This window comes from Primulina huaijiensis, unplaced genomic scaffold, assembly GCF_012295235.1.
Source record: "Primulina huaijiensis isolate GDHJ02 unplaced genomic scaffold, ASM1229523v2 scaffold39287, whole genome shotgun sequence".
Taxonomy (NCBI): domain Eukaryota; kingdom Viridiplantae; phylum Streptophyta; class Magnoliopsida; order Lamiales; family Gesneriaceae; genus Primulina; species Primulina huaijiensis.
This window is the reverse complement of record NW_027359232.1, coordinates 104-16,529: the sequence shown is the minus strand read 5'-3', so window position 1 is coordinate 16,529 and position 16,426 is coordinate 104. Positions and strand designations below refer to the sequence as shown.

Below are 16,426 nucleotides of genomic sequence, written 5' to 3'. Positions count from 1 at the left end.
CTTATGGCAACGACTCGACCCGGATCCTTATGGGGGTATCACCACTCATGCATGACACAAATATTTCAGACATAATTCACGTGAATGATGCAGCAAGAATGTTACAGCACGTGCCTAATGATTAATCTTGGACAACCGATCGAGGGACAAATGGCCGAAGGAATAAACGCTTAGCTTGAAGGAGAAAATGGCCTCACCGAACTTTGCAGCAGCAAGAATCATGAAGAAGCTTGTGAGTGGTGGAGGTGGGCGGGTGCTGAAACGTAATTGGATTTAGTGGGAGTTTAGGGAAATATTTAAGGGTTAATTATATGGATAATGAAGTGGCCGTGTCCCTTGAACTTGCTGCTGCCAAAAGCCGAGGAAATTCTGAAAAGATTTGGTGAATATCGGCTGTGGGGGTTACGGGGAGGTTAAGGGGTTTGATTTAGCTTAAATGAGTTAGTAATTAAAAGGTTAATGAGCTCTAACCTTGATACTTAAATGATTAAAAGAATATTTAAGCCCGATGAGTTTAAAAGTTGACCCGTTAAATTCAAACACACTCCCGAAAATATTTCGTGTTGAAAAGGTTTTGAAATTATTAGCCGAACTCTCAAAAAATCCCTCAATTCGATAAAAATTTGCTTTCTGTTAAAGATTAAAATCTTGCGGGTAAAAATACCCAAAAATTCCCATTTTTGAAAAATACATTTAAAAATGCTTTAACTTAATTTATAAAAATAAATCGTGTAATAACATAATTTTCCTGAAAATTCTCCGGTCTCCATTCCTCGTTCGGACGCGAAATGAAACTTAAAAATCATAGTGCGTGAACTTTTAAAATTTCATGCATTAAACCCTATCGTTCAATAATAATGCATAAAAATAATTAAACACAGATTAATAAAATAAACATGAATTTTATGCTTTAAAAGAATTTAATAAAATACCAAACAAATTTAATAATTTGCATGCATGTGGTTCACGTGGACTTTCCGATTTTCGGAACGTTACACCTTTACTCAAGAGAAAATCCACAAAGTCTGAGAAGAAGAGCACCACCCAACCTCCCAAGGACATGCAATACACATTCGATGTTTCCAAAACAGATGACAGATTTGAATTTTTAGTGAAAGAAAAGTTCATCACTTTTTCACCTGATCATCAAATACCTGCTAAGGATGATCTGAAAAGTTAAGAATACTGTAAGTATCACAACTCATACAATCATTCCACTAAATTGTGTTGGGCTTTCAAGAATGTTTTGCATGAAAGAATCAACAAAAGAATATTGAAATTCCCTAACAAGCAAGAGTCCATGGCAGTGGACAATGACCCATTTCCTCCTGCGGCGTCGATAAACGTGAACATCACAGATTTGAGAAATTTGTTGAATGACAAGAGAAGAAGCCGATCCTTTGCAGTGGAAGACCGAATAATTAAGAAATGTTGGATCCTGAAGGGTCAACTGTTTGAAGCCACTGGAAGGTATAGTACTGTTCGACTAAGAACATTTCAGTAGCATTTCCCCAGAAGTGTTGGTGAATCTGCGACCTCTAGGCCGAGGAACCAACATCTCTTCGAGAGACCAGTGATTGAGAATCAATGGTTTAGAGGGGAATCGTCTCGAAATTAGCACCAAGGATACTCGGACATGAGAAACGTGTACGGAGTCGAACCACGAAAGATAGAAATGAGGAAGAAGTCACTCTATCATGATAAAAATCGACATGTGAATGAAGCTCCAGTGAGAAAGGCCGTAGAGGTCAGGGATGTTCGACCCAGATTTGTACGTCCTGTCAGAAAAGAATTCACCTACGAGTGGAGAGTGTCCCAACACAGAAAATTCCCTATGCCACCAACTCGAACCCAGAAAATAAGGCTATTGAGGGAAAGAGCAGCTGCAAAAAGGGAAGAACTTTCTAAGGTGGACAATGAACTCATACGTGATATGCCAGTCATCGAATCACAAGCGAGAAGTAGGTCAAAGTTTGGTAAGTCCGCCACTGAAGATAAGTTGGTAGACGAAGACAATGATTTGCTGAGTGATGATGAGAATCAAGAAAGGAAACACTTGGTTTCTGTGTAGGGAAGTTCCACATCTCAGTGGACTGTGCCACAGGAGTGGCGATACTACCAGAAAGGTTAAAACTTGTCGAGGAAGAGTGCGGGAGAGTCAGTGTCAGAAGTAGCAGTTGAAGAGGTAAAGATTGGCAGCAAACTATCCGAAGGAGGTTCAGGAGTTATCATCAGAGAAGATCACCCTAACAAGCCTAAGCAGGTGATTTTGGAAAAGCCAACAGCCGCTATGACTAATCACATAAGGCCTTTATACATCAAGGCTCATGTGAATGGAAAGCCAGTGTCCAAAGTGTTAATCGACAATGGCTCGACAGTGAATGTCTTGCCAATGAGGATGTTGAAAATTTTGGGCAAAAGTGAGGAGGACCTAATCCCCACAGAAGTTTCTGTGCTGCGTTTACAGGGGAAACCACCAAGACCATTGAGGTTTTCCCAGCTGATGTTACTGTGGGAAGTATGTCGTCTATGTGCGCATTTTTCGTTGCGAACTCATCTGCCAACTTCCAAGCTTTGTTAGGCAGATATTGGATCCATGCCAATCAGTGCATCCCATCCTCAATGCACCGGTTCTTTTTATTTTGGAAAGGAGATGAGGTTGAGATTTTGGAAGCCGATGCACAGCCTTTCCAATCTCATGCCAACACAGTGGAGGCCAGATACTATAACAGAGAATTCAAGCCCATCAAAGTCTGTGGCGATGATAGAAAAGAGAGTCCAGTTTACATGCAGTCCCCAACACCAAGTGTAGTGTTGAACCAGATACTTAAACCTACTGTCATCGAGCCATATAGGCCGATAATTTAGCCAACGATTGAGGAGATCGATGATTGAATACAACCAAAAGGAGAAAGAGGTGGTTGCAGCCTCGGTGTGAAAAGTCTATGTGCAGCAGGTTATGGATAGAGTATGCGATGAGAAACAATGGAATACCCATGGGACGGATGTGGTTTATGAAGATGAGTTCGAAGAGGAGTATGAGGAAGATGAGCTTCAAGTTGACGCCATCTCAACTGGAAGATGGCCAACATGAGGTACAAGACCTGTTAGAAGAAATCAACTTAGGGAAGCTTGATGATCCTAAGCTGGTATATGTGAGCACATTGCTGGAAGAAGAATTAAACAACATTTGATCAGCTTGTTGAGGGAGTGAGTAAAGAGAGCTTATGAACTTTTATTCAGTAGGGAGTTGGTCTTATGGCCATTTTAGCATATGTTTCCTTTTGGTTATCTTTGCTTGGTACTGTGAAATATGATAGCAAAAGTGGGCTCCACAAGCACTTTTGTGAGTTAATTTATGGTTTGAATAGTAGCATGTCGAGAGCTGGGTCTCTCACTTCTTGAAAAGATATTTTGAACGTGGGGAGTTGGGCAAGTCGATTTATATTACAAGCAATGTAAGAAGAGAGTTGTTTGGATTAACTCAGAATAAACTCCCCAACAACATCCAACATCACTTTCAACTCATCTCCCCACATGAACTCGATACTAGCAAAGAAACAAAGGACAATGGCATGTAAACATCTACAAAGAGCCAACATGAAAATAACATAGAGTAACATGATAGTCATCAATATTGTGGCAAAACCAGTCGTCATTCCCTAAAATCTCTCTAGGAGAATCAAAGTGCCTCAAGGTTAATCATACAAATCAGAAAGAAATAAAGAGTCTACTCCAATCAAGACAACAAGAAACCGAATAACATCACATAGTACCGGATAAAAATGGAGAGAGATTAACAATAGCTGTAGAAGAAGCACAACCAACCGAAGGGAAATCTTGTTTGGTCATGGTAGTCGCAAAAACATGGCTTGAGAAGGGAGTAGTGTTCACTCTTGCATGGAAGAGAAAACTAAAACCCAATTAGACTTCCGTGGACAATCCAGAAGCAACAACGAAAGGAGACAGCGAGCAGATTCCGATAGAGACAGTGGTGAACCGGGGAGCCATGACGGTTGGGGCGTCGGTCTAGCCGAGAATGACAATAAAATTTTTTTTAATATATTCTTGTTTGGGCAAATTCACAAACACCATGAAGGCACAATGGTGATCAAAATAACTTATGGGTTGGCATGACCGGCGTAGTGGAAGAAACAAGGTACGAAAGATTTGCTTGGAGGACGGGATTGAGACCAGTAGCAGACCAGGCGAACTCGACAGGCAAAGGCACAGAAATGGTGGCTTGGGCAGAAATGGCACCCGCGGCACTGGATTCAGGGGATCGTGAGCCATACAACGACTTTGGGCAGCAGTAGAGAACAATCGACATCAAAGAACGGCTGGTAAGAGCTTGAGAGCCGCCGCGGTTGAGTTGTAGGACTGGCGGAGCAGCGGGCTTCCACAGTGACAACAGAGAGTAATCGGATGAGGGCAACGAGAAGGAAGAAGAGATGGAACATGAGAGTTTTGGATTTGAAGTGTGGAGGAGGGAATCCCAAAAGACTATATAAGAAATTCAAAGTCCAAGAGAGAATGGACTTGAGTTGCTCGGCCCACCACTGCAAGCCCAAATCACAGAATAACATTTATGGGCCACTACAAATGAAGAAGTTGGAAATGGGCTAATATGCAAGCATTTTGGCCCAATGGGCCAATGCTTGCGGGGGCATTTGTTTGACCAAAAAAATTAAATTGGTTTTCCGTTGAAGAAAAGAGATCCCTTCCCCCCACTTTTCAAAATGATGAATATGAATGAATGCAATTCCGCCGGTCATCTGTCAAACCTCTCGCCCAATTAATTATCTAAGCCCAAAAGTTTAAATTAATAGAGAAAAACAAGAGGCTCATTAGTGTATTTAAATAAGTAGATAACGTCTAAGCAAGGAGATCGTGGAAAGAGAACGAGATCGTGGGAGAAAATGGGAGAAGATCGTGAGTCATGGGGGGAGTGGAAGAAACCGCACCGCATAGTGAAGAAAAGGGAGGAATTGGCCAACACAGAAAAAAGCACAACAATTTCTCGCACAACTCCAGGCAACTCCCTGCAGAATTCTCATAAATTTAGTCAAGCTTTTTCATGCTTTTCCAGTCATATTTTAGCATCATCGCACATATTCTAGCACTATTTTGTTATATTTTTCATGTTTTTGTGATTTCCTACTGATTTGTTGATACACAATCATGTTGGGAGTTTATTTCATCAATTTCTATTGTTTTTTCTTTCGTTTTGGTGTTGTATTAATTTAGGAGACTAAACGAACGGTCAAATTTAGTGTCCATAATCGTCGTGATTTTTAGAAGTTAGATTTTCATTGTTTTTACACAAATCGATGCATTTTTGCACCTGTGGCGCCCACAAATCAAATATTGTACAAACACATACATACAGCAATGGACCCTTTCGAGGTGGAACGGGTTTGGGCACACTAAATGAGTCCTGGAGAAGGAGTTGGGTCCAATATTTTCAGAACTGTGCGAGCTTGTAAGACCCATCACCCACCCCATATATAATTAATTAATACCTATAAATATGCATTAAAAAAAAAGATATCATTTCATGATGTCATGCATCTCATTTCTCTCTCCATCTTCAAGCATCTCGTTTCTCTCGCCATTTTCAAATCTCTCACCATTTTTTCACTTCAAAAATTAAAAGTGACAATATTTTTTGAAAGCACACGACGTAAACTAAGTTTTGGTACCAATATTGAATTGTTTATCAAAATTTGTCGACAAACCTGACGTCTTTTGCCTGATTTCACCGCTCTTTAATATTGAAAACCTAAAATTGACTGAGTTTTTGTTGCTCATGTCCACCGTGTGGGATGTCGAACTTCAAACTTGTTTCGAAGCAAATTTAAATGGGGTGGGTCAGGTAATAAGTTTATTTTTTTTTTTACATGAGGCGGATCTCGTGTCTAGCAAAACTAATCTCATACTCACTTCATTGACATCTCTAAACCCGGATTGTGACTAGGAGGACTAAATTTTATGTTAAAAAGTTGACGGGTAAAGATATTGTTTATTTTATATTAATCTTTTAATTTATTTTTTTGTCAAGATTGGAAAGGTTTTAAGAAAAATTGAATAAATATCAAAAAACAATTTAATTTCTTTGAAAACATAAGTAATTTCAAATAGTTAACAACTAAAATATAATTCTCAACTAGGTGAGTATAGTGAAAAAAACTATTAAAAATAATTTTTAAGTACAGAAAGAATATGTTGAATTCGGCTAATAGCATGATAGATATATAAGTTAACAAGAAAGATAGATGAACAATTGATTAATGTAGTAATGTAAAGTAGTAAGATTTGTTTATGGAAATTCGAATGAAATAATTTCACGTCTTTCTTCTTCATATGGAATAGAGGTATTCCACTACAACACATTTATTCATATAGTTTTTGTACAAATCCACTTTAACTAGGTCTAATTTTACCATTTCTCATATCTATTCAGAAATAAATTATGAGTCACAATTGTTCATTCTTCTAATAAAAGCTCTCAATACAAATGATAAGAGTGATAAAAAAAATTGTTGGAGTACTATTTTCTCACATCCAAGACTCGACGGAAGTTTTTTTAAAAAAGTTTTTGATGTTCAAAACATTTTTGGGTTTCGTATGATTTAAAATCATTCATAAGACGTTTAGATTTGATTTACTTTGCATATTTAACATCGACTCGAACTATTCCGATGTTTAGCGATGATAGTTCTTTTTGTAAATCAATACGAATTTTTTTAAACATTCTAATCAGATCCACGATCATAGACCATGTTCTTATCCTAGATTTCACTAGAAAACTAGGAGAAATTTGCGTGAAGATTGGATCTCCGGAATCGGACTACTCCAGCGATGGTGTGGGGCAGTGAGGCCGCATCGCATAGTGGAAGGTGGGGTCTCGGCCGTGCCTTTCCAAAATGGGAGGGGCCGATTTGTTTCTTGTAAGGTGAAAGGAGAGATAGAGTTTTTTTTTTTGGTAAAATTTTGGTGGACAAAAACTTATGTTATTTATAATAGTGTATTATAAACTCTTTGATACAAATCGCAAAATTTAGCTCTTACCTCATTGATTTATTCGTAGCATTCATGCTACTCATTAGAGCTATTCTGTTATCAACTGATAAGTGAGAAGAAAAGCTAGTAGTTTCATTTTGGCATTGTTTAAGTCCAACTGAAGTGGATTATTACAGTTCTTTGTAATCAATCAAAGTATTCATATCCTTGAGATAGAAAGGGTGATGTATGAGCAGTTGAAGTCTCTGAACATCTATAAAACTCCTTGTGTTCTTTATTTTATTCACCATTCTATCATGATATCGTAGCCAAAATATTCAATCTATCTTTCAGTTTGATTCCATAGTACTATTATTAGTTAACTTATCGATATAGACATAAAAGATTTCAGAATCAGTTCCTCAAAGAACTGATTTAAATCCAAAAAGATTTCAAAAACCGAAGTGTTTATTCAACCCCCTCTAAACACTTCACTGTTATTAACCGATCTGAACAAGTGATATCAGCGCGGTTAAATCTGATTCTGCTTTTTGTTTAGTGACTGTAGATTTGACATTGTGATTGTTGGATGTCAGTTGAGAAGTGAAGATAGGTTTGTATGTGGTGTTGGATGCTGGAGGGGATTTGTCTTGCCGGTTCCTATATCTTGAGCTAATTAAGTCAAATTTATTCTTCTATTCTTAGTAAAAGCCATAAATTGGTCTAAAAACTCCTCATTTCTGATTATTTCTTTAATTGATTCCATAATGAAACAAAACACATCCAATCTGGTAAAAGTGGCCTAATGACTAAATTCATTCAGACATTTCCATACCTGAATATTAAAAATAAAAAATATAAAATAGTGGTCTTAAGGCTTACTTTGAGTAAAGTATTAAATAAAGAACAAAATATATACAAAGGTCGCTAGAAAGCCTACTATATACAAGATGACACTTATGAGAATAACACGCTGATCTGCGTACATTCTTCCCCTACTCTTCTTCGTTTATCTTTGTCATGTAAGCCTAACTTCCCACTCCCATATCGTCATTGGTTATGCTTTTCAGGTATCCCGGAGGTCCATCCCATAGTTTATCACTGCATAAAAAAAAAACCATATTCCAACGAGTGGCTAGAGAGCTTACTTTATCTGCACACGATATTATATAACATTCAATAAAAGTAACAAGAACATCGATGGAAAAAAAAAATTACAAAAGTGGACATAGGGCCCTTTTTCGTTTTCTTATCTCACAGTTGAAAACTATGGCTTCAAATACTTGCCATATGTGCATTTTTTATGTAGTTGTCCATCTAAACTTGATAGTCAATATGCATTTCTTTCCAACACCTTGTGTACCTTGAATAGTTCTTCGGAAACCATCTGCTCAACTCCCTGTCCTTTGTCCCTAAAGGTAGTATATTTTTCCACACAATCTCCCCTTCATGGAAACTCTCCTTGTTAATTATGCTATTATGTAATCTTGCCTTTTTTTTGCTTCTGTAATAGTAAGGCATTGTATGCCTGAATTCTCAATCCATCCACTTATTCTAAATCCATTATCTTTTCCTCGTTTTAGTGTAAAGATGAGAGTTTTTTTTTTTTTTTTTTGCCTTACCACTCACATTGATGATGCCATGATTTTCATTGATAACATTGTATCATGGCCGAAGGTGGGCAAAGGGACTTACCTTAGTGGCACTTCTTTTAGATGTCCTAGACGCCCATAGTTTTTCTGATAATAATTACCTTGGACAATATCTTGGATTCTCTTCCGTGATTTTTTGTTAAAAAATTATCAAAACCTTATTCGACACCTCGGCATATCCATTGGACAGTGGGTAATGAGATTATGAGCATATAAACATAATCCCACAATCTTCTGCAAACTCCCTCATCTCAGAATAGGTGAACATAGTGCCTTGATTTGTGGTAACTGACTGTGGGATCCCAAACATGTGATTAATATTTTCTTTCACAAAGTTAATTACATCACCTTACTCTGCTTTCTTTAAGGCTGCGGTCGGCCAGCGGTGTCGGCGAATGCGGCGGTCGGTGGTCGGTTGGCGGTCGTGGCGGGAAGTAGTGGTGAGTTTGGATATAGGAGAAGGGTAAAATTGAAAAAATAGGAAGGATTAAGAGTTGGATAAATAATCATAGGGGATGAGGAGTGATTATTTTATCCCAGTTAATATAACCTAATCATTCATATGAGGGATTAACTTGGTTAAATAAAAAACGTACCAAACATGGGATTAGGTGGGTTAAAAAACTATAGACCCACCTAATCCATGAACCAACACAGCCTAAAGGTACTACTTCCACCCATTTTGTAAAAAGGTTCTACAAGAATAAATTAATGATCTTTCGATGATGATGGGTAAATATTTTATAATAAATTCATAGCCCACCCTTTAATTTGAACGACGAAGGTTTCACCACGCTATGTAGCTCATCGGTTGGAATCCTTTGTATTCTCCCATGATTTTGACATGACTAATACCCTTTTGAACATTTAGAATGGATGACCAGTGATAGTCATATCTTCTGATCAACCATCTTATATTTACACTAGATTGGTGCGCTCCGCAAATGTGCTCATGAACTTGTTTCATGATCTCTAAAGCTTATACAAAACCTACGCACCTCAAGAGGAATCCGTCAAGCCATATCCTGTACAATTGTCCTTACACTAGGATGTAGTTAAGAGCTCTCATTTTTAGATCATATAGAATGTCTGTAACACCTGAAAATCCGAACATACTAACCACATACATGCATGAAAATTTATTTANTAACGAACTTTTGTTAGGGAATAAGGAGTTTCGGGTTACGATACTAGAAACGAGTAGCACCAAATATTTTTAAATATTGTTTGGACTTTTTAGTAGGATTGATTATGTATTTAATTAACACCTTAATGAGCCTAGTTTGTTGGTGATTAATTAATTAATAATTAGGGCCCATTAAGTAAACTTAAGTCTATTAAAATTAATTAAATAGAATCCTACCCTACCACTCCCCAAACACCACGCCACTTTCACCTTGGCAGCACACACACACACACTCACACAAGGACTCTAGGGGCCGAGACTTAGAGGAGAGGAAGGAAGGAGATTTCGCGTCCCGTTCATTTCTCGTCGCGCCGTTTACCGTATTCCGTAAGAATAAAAGATCAAGGCATGTTTTCAAACCATTTTCATGCACCATTCAATTCATATTATTGCATGTATTATGATTTTGTGTGTAAAGTTTACAAAACTGATGGTTTTCAACTTCCTACATGTGCATCTCATGTTTTCATAAAAGATTTTTGATGTTTATTGAATTGTTGAAGGAGAGATGCAAACCAAGGTATTCAAGGGCTGGTCTAGACGTTTAAGAGGAGGTTTGAGGGATAAAAGTCACAACCGAAAGCCGCAAGGGGGCTGTCCAGCCCTGCACGCAAAACGCATGCAGGCCGTGAAGGGGAAGGGTGCGGCTTTGGTGTTCCTACGGCCATGGGGGCTGCATGGGACTCTAGTCGTGGTCTCGAGGGAAGGATAAGGGTCCTAGGATGGTCTAGGGATGGTTCGGTCAGAGCTTGTTTGGGTCGGTCGAGCGCTGTAGCCGAAACACCACAAACATGCACATGTGGTGCTATTTTGGTGCGTGGGGTTTCCTAGGGCTAAGGGGTCGGTTCAAGGGCTGGGCCAAGGGCTTGGGACGTGCATTAGGGTCCTGGTGAGGGGCTGGTGAGAGCCAAGAGTCGAACAAAGGGAGAATACCACCCTTTTTTTTCTGTATTTTTCTGAAATAAATCAATATAAAACCTTGTATACTGGTCATAAACTTTTTCCAGTCGATTCATGTCTTTCTATATCCAATATTCTTCCATGCAAAACTAAATTTCTAAATTTCAAGATATCTCAAATGAACTCTAAGGCATCGTTCATGTCTTATAATCATTGGTCTAATTTTAAGGTGATGGTGTTGTGTGATGGAATACGATGATATATATGCAATTATGGCAACAGAAATAAAGCAACAATATAGATGTGAAAATGTTCTAAATTTTATGCTACAAACCATGAAATGTAAAATTGTATCGAATGTTCAGTTTCACCCGATAGCAACTCAGACTCTCAAAAAAATCTATCCTAAAGTTGTGTTCCTACAGCATTTTTTTGGCAACTATCAAATGTCTTTCTCATGCAGAGCGCAGGTTCATGAATAATGGCTTTCATCCTAAACTGTAATTGAGTATCATTATCAGTTTACAGCAACTTCAGCTGCAAAGTAGTTTGGGTGCATTGCATCTTGATCTGACACTTTGGTCTTTGAGAGTTTAAGCACCTCGACAGCCTCTTCCACCTTAGCCGCCAATGATTCCAGTGATTCCAATAAAAGTAGTATTTCTGAGTTGTCCATCTCCAAAAGCATTCCAGTTATTTTTGCAGCTAAAGCAGGCTGCAAGAAAATGTAAATTAACTTTCGAGTCCTTCGACCACTGATTTGTGTTACCTCTAAACAAAATAGAGATTTGGTGTGGACATTAGATTATAGAACATACAAAACTGGTCAGTGACGAATAACGATAATGAAAGGAAAAATGTGGTTAAGACTTTCACCTTAAGCTGAACGACAAGTGGATAAAGGCGTTCTCCAAGCATCTGCTTCTGCTGTTCTGGAGGAGCTGCAGCAAGCAAACTGCTTAACATATCTGACCCCACCACATCTGGTCCAGTAGAAAGTAGAAGAGGCTGAACAGGTGGTGCCTTGTTCGCCTCATTTGAATTACCATGTGTAGTGTGCTGTACAGAAGAATAATATCAGTACAACTAAGGAAATAATTTTCTTCTGATTTTTGAGTTCATATAGTGGCCATAGATTGTGAGTCACTCACTCCAACAGCTATTGATAATTAAAAACCAGAAAATAACTTGCATTCATTGCTTCGCATTTTCTTTCCTGACTGAAATCCTCTTTCGGTGATGTTTCTACAGCAAGTATGAATACATTAAATCTATCCTTATCCTCTTTTCTCTTGTGCTTTATCATTTAGAAAGATGCTTTATTTTAGTTAACATAAGATTATCTCTGCTAGAGCTATCAGTGGTGTGTTCCTTTCTTATCCGAGTAATGAGCAAAGCATTTCAAATTTTTTACAACAATTGCTTGCATGTTGTGAAAGATAAGTTAGTAACTTCGAGTTATACTATTGTCCAATAAAATATCATTCAACATTTATTTGCAAGTTGAAACAAAAATGATATAGTTCTAACTCGTGTTTCAAAGATTAGAGGGTTTCTTTGGGGTCATGTTGAACAGAAAAATATGGAAACTGTTCTTTAAGTTAGATACTTGACTATTTTATGCCGTCACATATGTGATCTATTGCATGAATACAGGAACTCACACAGACCAATTTTGTTAGTGCGCATTTTTCAAGATAAGGAAACAATAAGCATTCATCAATATCTTCTTAGAAGAAGGAAATTACATGGGAATTTCAGTCAGCACAAAGCCAATAAAGCGAAGATAAAATATATAGGAAGTGGTCTTATCAAAATATCTACTACTGTAGGAGCAGATCACAAGTAAAATCTACCTGCTGATTGCTTGAATCTTTGGGTGAAGCCACATAATGAGATGCAAATGTCTGACCACCAACTTGGGGCATAGTATGCCCGTTCATTCTCCCTCTGTTCTGTCTGAGATATCTTGGATTATTAGGAACCTGTAATATAAAAAAATGAAGAAAGCGACCGATATGATATGATATTTGAATTTAAGGATAACTATCAGTTCTCCACCGCTTGTAGAATGCAGCATATTAACCAAGCGTGAAGTAATTGATAGATAAACCATTTGTTACTAATTTCTAAACCAGCTGCAATAAAACCGACCATGGGATCTGTAGATGGTGGAACGAAAGGTCTAAAAGGATTTGACCGAGTGTTGGCTCTCCACCCTGGCCTAATACCCATAGGCTGATACATCAGGCCAGAACCTGCTGAAATTTGTGGGACAACACCAGGACCTGGATAATAGAATGGAGCATATCCACCATGAATAACTGCAGATGCTCCTGTTAACCCTGCCATATGTTGGGCATGTTGTAGCTGTAACTGTGCTTGTCTTTCCTCTTTTCTCTGAGCAAGTGCAACATATAATGGCTTGCGACGCAACATAAATCCTTCAAATCATGAATAACCATGTACTTCAGAGAAAGGATATGTTAAATAATAGAAAATAGATAATGAAAATATATAAATTGAAATTTGGCATTCCTAGTTCCTACTATGGAAAGGAACATTAATTCAGCAAAATCAAGGTTCTATGCGATGCAAAATAAGTGGAAGACAGAGTTATATGTCCTGGAATCTTAAATCCTAGATATCGAAAATAGATGCGGTGGAGTAAATAAATAAATTAACACAAGGATTCCTGAGCCCATTTGAAGCTGCTTCTCGGAAATCCGTGTACCTTGGCTTCCTGCTAATACACCAAATTACTCGAAAAGTCTAAACATCCTCAAAAATTAAGCACGGGAGTGATGACTGAAAATAGAACCTATGCCAAGAGATGGCGGAGCAGAAAACTGTGACAAACAACCAACACATTCAAATCTAGTATGATTTACCCTGAGATTTCTTAATATATTGAAAGAAAAATTTTTCACACCCAAGCATCATTAAATGACCGGACATCAGATAGAGTGATGAATAAGACAACAAGATCAATGCCTGAGTTCGTTTTTATCAAGAAGATTTATCGGCATAAAATATTCTGTGCTACATAAGGTGAAACTCACATTTTTGGTCTACTTAACTGTTGGACCATGAAATCAATACTAAACTGTTGGACCATAAAATCAATCTTCCCTAATAATAAGATGTGCCTTTGTTCATTTCTTGACACAAAACCAACTTGCATTTCCCTTATGGTGAAAAAAAAAATGTAAAATTAGTGGCTGGAACATAAAATAGAGTTTTAATAAGTAGATCCAGAAGCAGTTAAAATGCCTACTTAGAAGCAGTTATATACCACAACATAAGCTGCACACTAGTGCACAGTCATACTAACCAGAAGCAGTTAAAATGCCTACTTAGAACCAGATTTTATATACCACAACATAAGCTGCACAGTCATACTAACCATGAAACGAGTTCACAGCTTTATTAGCCTCCTCTGGTGTGGAGAAGCAAACAAATCCAAATCCCTTGCTCACCCCTTTATCATCTCGCATAAGCTTCACAGAAGTAATTGTACCGCAGTGACTAAAATATTCTCTCAGCTCATCATCAGTGACGCCATCATCAATATTCTTCACGTACACATTGGAATCCTGAAATCTGAAGGTTAAAGGAAATTCATGCAGAAAAAATAAATAGCCTTCACTTGCGGTTTAATTTCTTGTGAACCTGGTATTTCAGAATTTGCTCCTTCCGTTTCTCCTCGAACTGATGGCGTAATATTTCCACACGTTCTGATTTTTTCTGTGCCCGAGCAACGTATATGACTTTCGACCCTACTCAATAAATAAAGTTCGAAAGTTTTGAAAAAGAAAAATATCATACATATCTTTCAGCAGTAAGTTCAGGACTTTACCAAGTTGTGATCCATTTAAATCTTCCACTGCACGTTTAGCATCATCCGGATTCTCAAAGTTGGCAAATCCAAAGCCTTTTGACGCCCCACTCTCGTCTTTTGAAACAACAAAGCTTACAAGTTTTCCATATTCAGAGAACTTGTCCTTGATGACATCTTCTGAGACATCTGTATCCAAATTCTTGATGTACAGGTTTGTATACTTGGTTTCATGACTAGGGATAACTCCGTCAGCCTTCTTAACAAACTTACCCACATACCTATGAAGGCAAAATGCTTTAGATTGTGAAGGAAGAATTTGATGGCAGATAAATATAATCATAAAAAATCCGAAAGATGAGAAAGAGGGGAGAACGTTGCAGAATCATGCTTACATCTGTTTCCCACCAATCATGGAGTCATTGAGTGCCTCAATGGCGGCATTTGCAGCATTTTCAGAATCCATCTGAACAAATCCATATCCTTTGCTCTTTCCATCATCAGATGTGACAACTTTACAGGACAACACATTACCAAACTTCTGAAACATTTCATTAAGGTTCATGCTATCTATTGGTTCACTCAAATTCTGCAGTAACAGCACAAAATTAAATCCCTGCGCTGATAAGTGAATCATGAAACAAGATTGAGATGTCCCAGTTAACCAAAAACAGTATTTCAACACTCAAAATCAGAGAGAACCATGAAACAAGATAGAGATCTCTCGGTAAACCAACAAAGATTATAGAAACTGAGAAATCTGACTCACCTTGACAAAGACATTTCCAATCCCACTTCTTCTTGCATCTGGATCACGATGTGACCACATGACTCTTACCACCTTCCCATTCAATGTGCAGTGATTTTTCACCTCAACAGCACGATTGGCTGAAAAAGCACAAAAGAATTTTTCAAAATCTAGATGTGAAAAATGCACTCCCCGCCATTATCACACACCAAAACAAATAGGCTTACGGCACAAATGTAAATACTTTGCATCAGATCGTTATAATCATCATCCAACGATCATCATAACAACATAAAACATATCTAACCAGTTCAACTACAGGTAAGCAGTAAAAATCAATCACAGCATTAACAAAAAACGAACCTAACTTCAGTCACAACACAAATACGAACAATCCACATCCCGATCCATATAACAACACATACGTAAAATGCGCATAGATCGGAAAACTCTACCATCTTGAGGAGCAATGAAGTTGACGTAACCATAACAGAGGGAGCGACCAGTCTACGAGTCCCTGCAGACACGAACCGATGCGATGCTCTTGAACTCCGAGAAAGCATCGAACAGCATACCTTCGGTTACATCCGGATGCAAATCCCCCACGTACAGAGAAACCGGAGTAGCCGATAGCGCCGGTGCAACCGCCATTAATGCTCACAGATACGACGAGAAATGAAGAACTAGAGCAAAAGAAAAAAGGACAAGGGCGTTGAGCAAAGGAGATTTGAGAAGAAATTTTTTGTTACCTAAATGAGGAAAATGGCGAATCGATCGATTAGGATAGAAATTTAGGGGAAAATCGGAGAGGAAAGTGTGTGAGAGAGTGGCCAAGTGATGGATTCTGCATGAACGCGGGAGTTTTGTGGCGTTTCGCAGCGAAGCGAAATACCAGAAATGGTAAGCTGCAGACGAGATTGGCCACGCTCCACAGTGGCGCGTCGCTTCAGTCTCTCGAGTATTTAAATTTTTTTCATTCTTAATAATAATAATATATATAGATATCGTTTTTGAATTTTAAAAGCTAATTGCGGTATATATATTGTTGATTAGATTAGCTTAGCTTTAAATTTATTTTTTTAAATCACATTAATATTTAT

General features: G+C 38.0%; 1 protein-coding gene across 1 annotated transcript; it reads right to left on the bottom strand.

The window, feature by feature from the left end:
* Positions 1–11,019: 11,019 nt before the first annotated feature.
* LOC140969010 (polyadenylate-binding protein 7-like) lies at positions 11,020–16,162 on the bottom strand. The gene is made up of 10 exons (XM_073430229.1): positions 15,782–16,162; positions 15,348–15,466; positions 14,974–15,167; positions 14,600–14,859; positions 14,413–14,519; positions 14,147–14,336; positions 12,895–13,184; positions 12,597–12,725; positions 11,617–11,799; positions 11,020–11,455 (listed from the first exon to the last, which is right to left on the bottom strand). The coding sequence occupies exons 2-10, from the start codon at positions 15,405–15,407 to the stop codon at positions 11,258–11,260; spliced, it is 1,611 nt and encodes a 536-aa protein (XP_073286330.1). The 5' UTR covers positions 15,408–15,466; positions 15,782–16,162; the 3' UTR covers positions 11,020–11,257.
* Between the last annotated feature and the right edge of the window lie 264 nt (positions 16,163–16,426).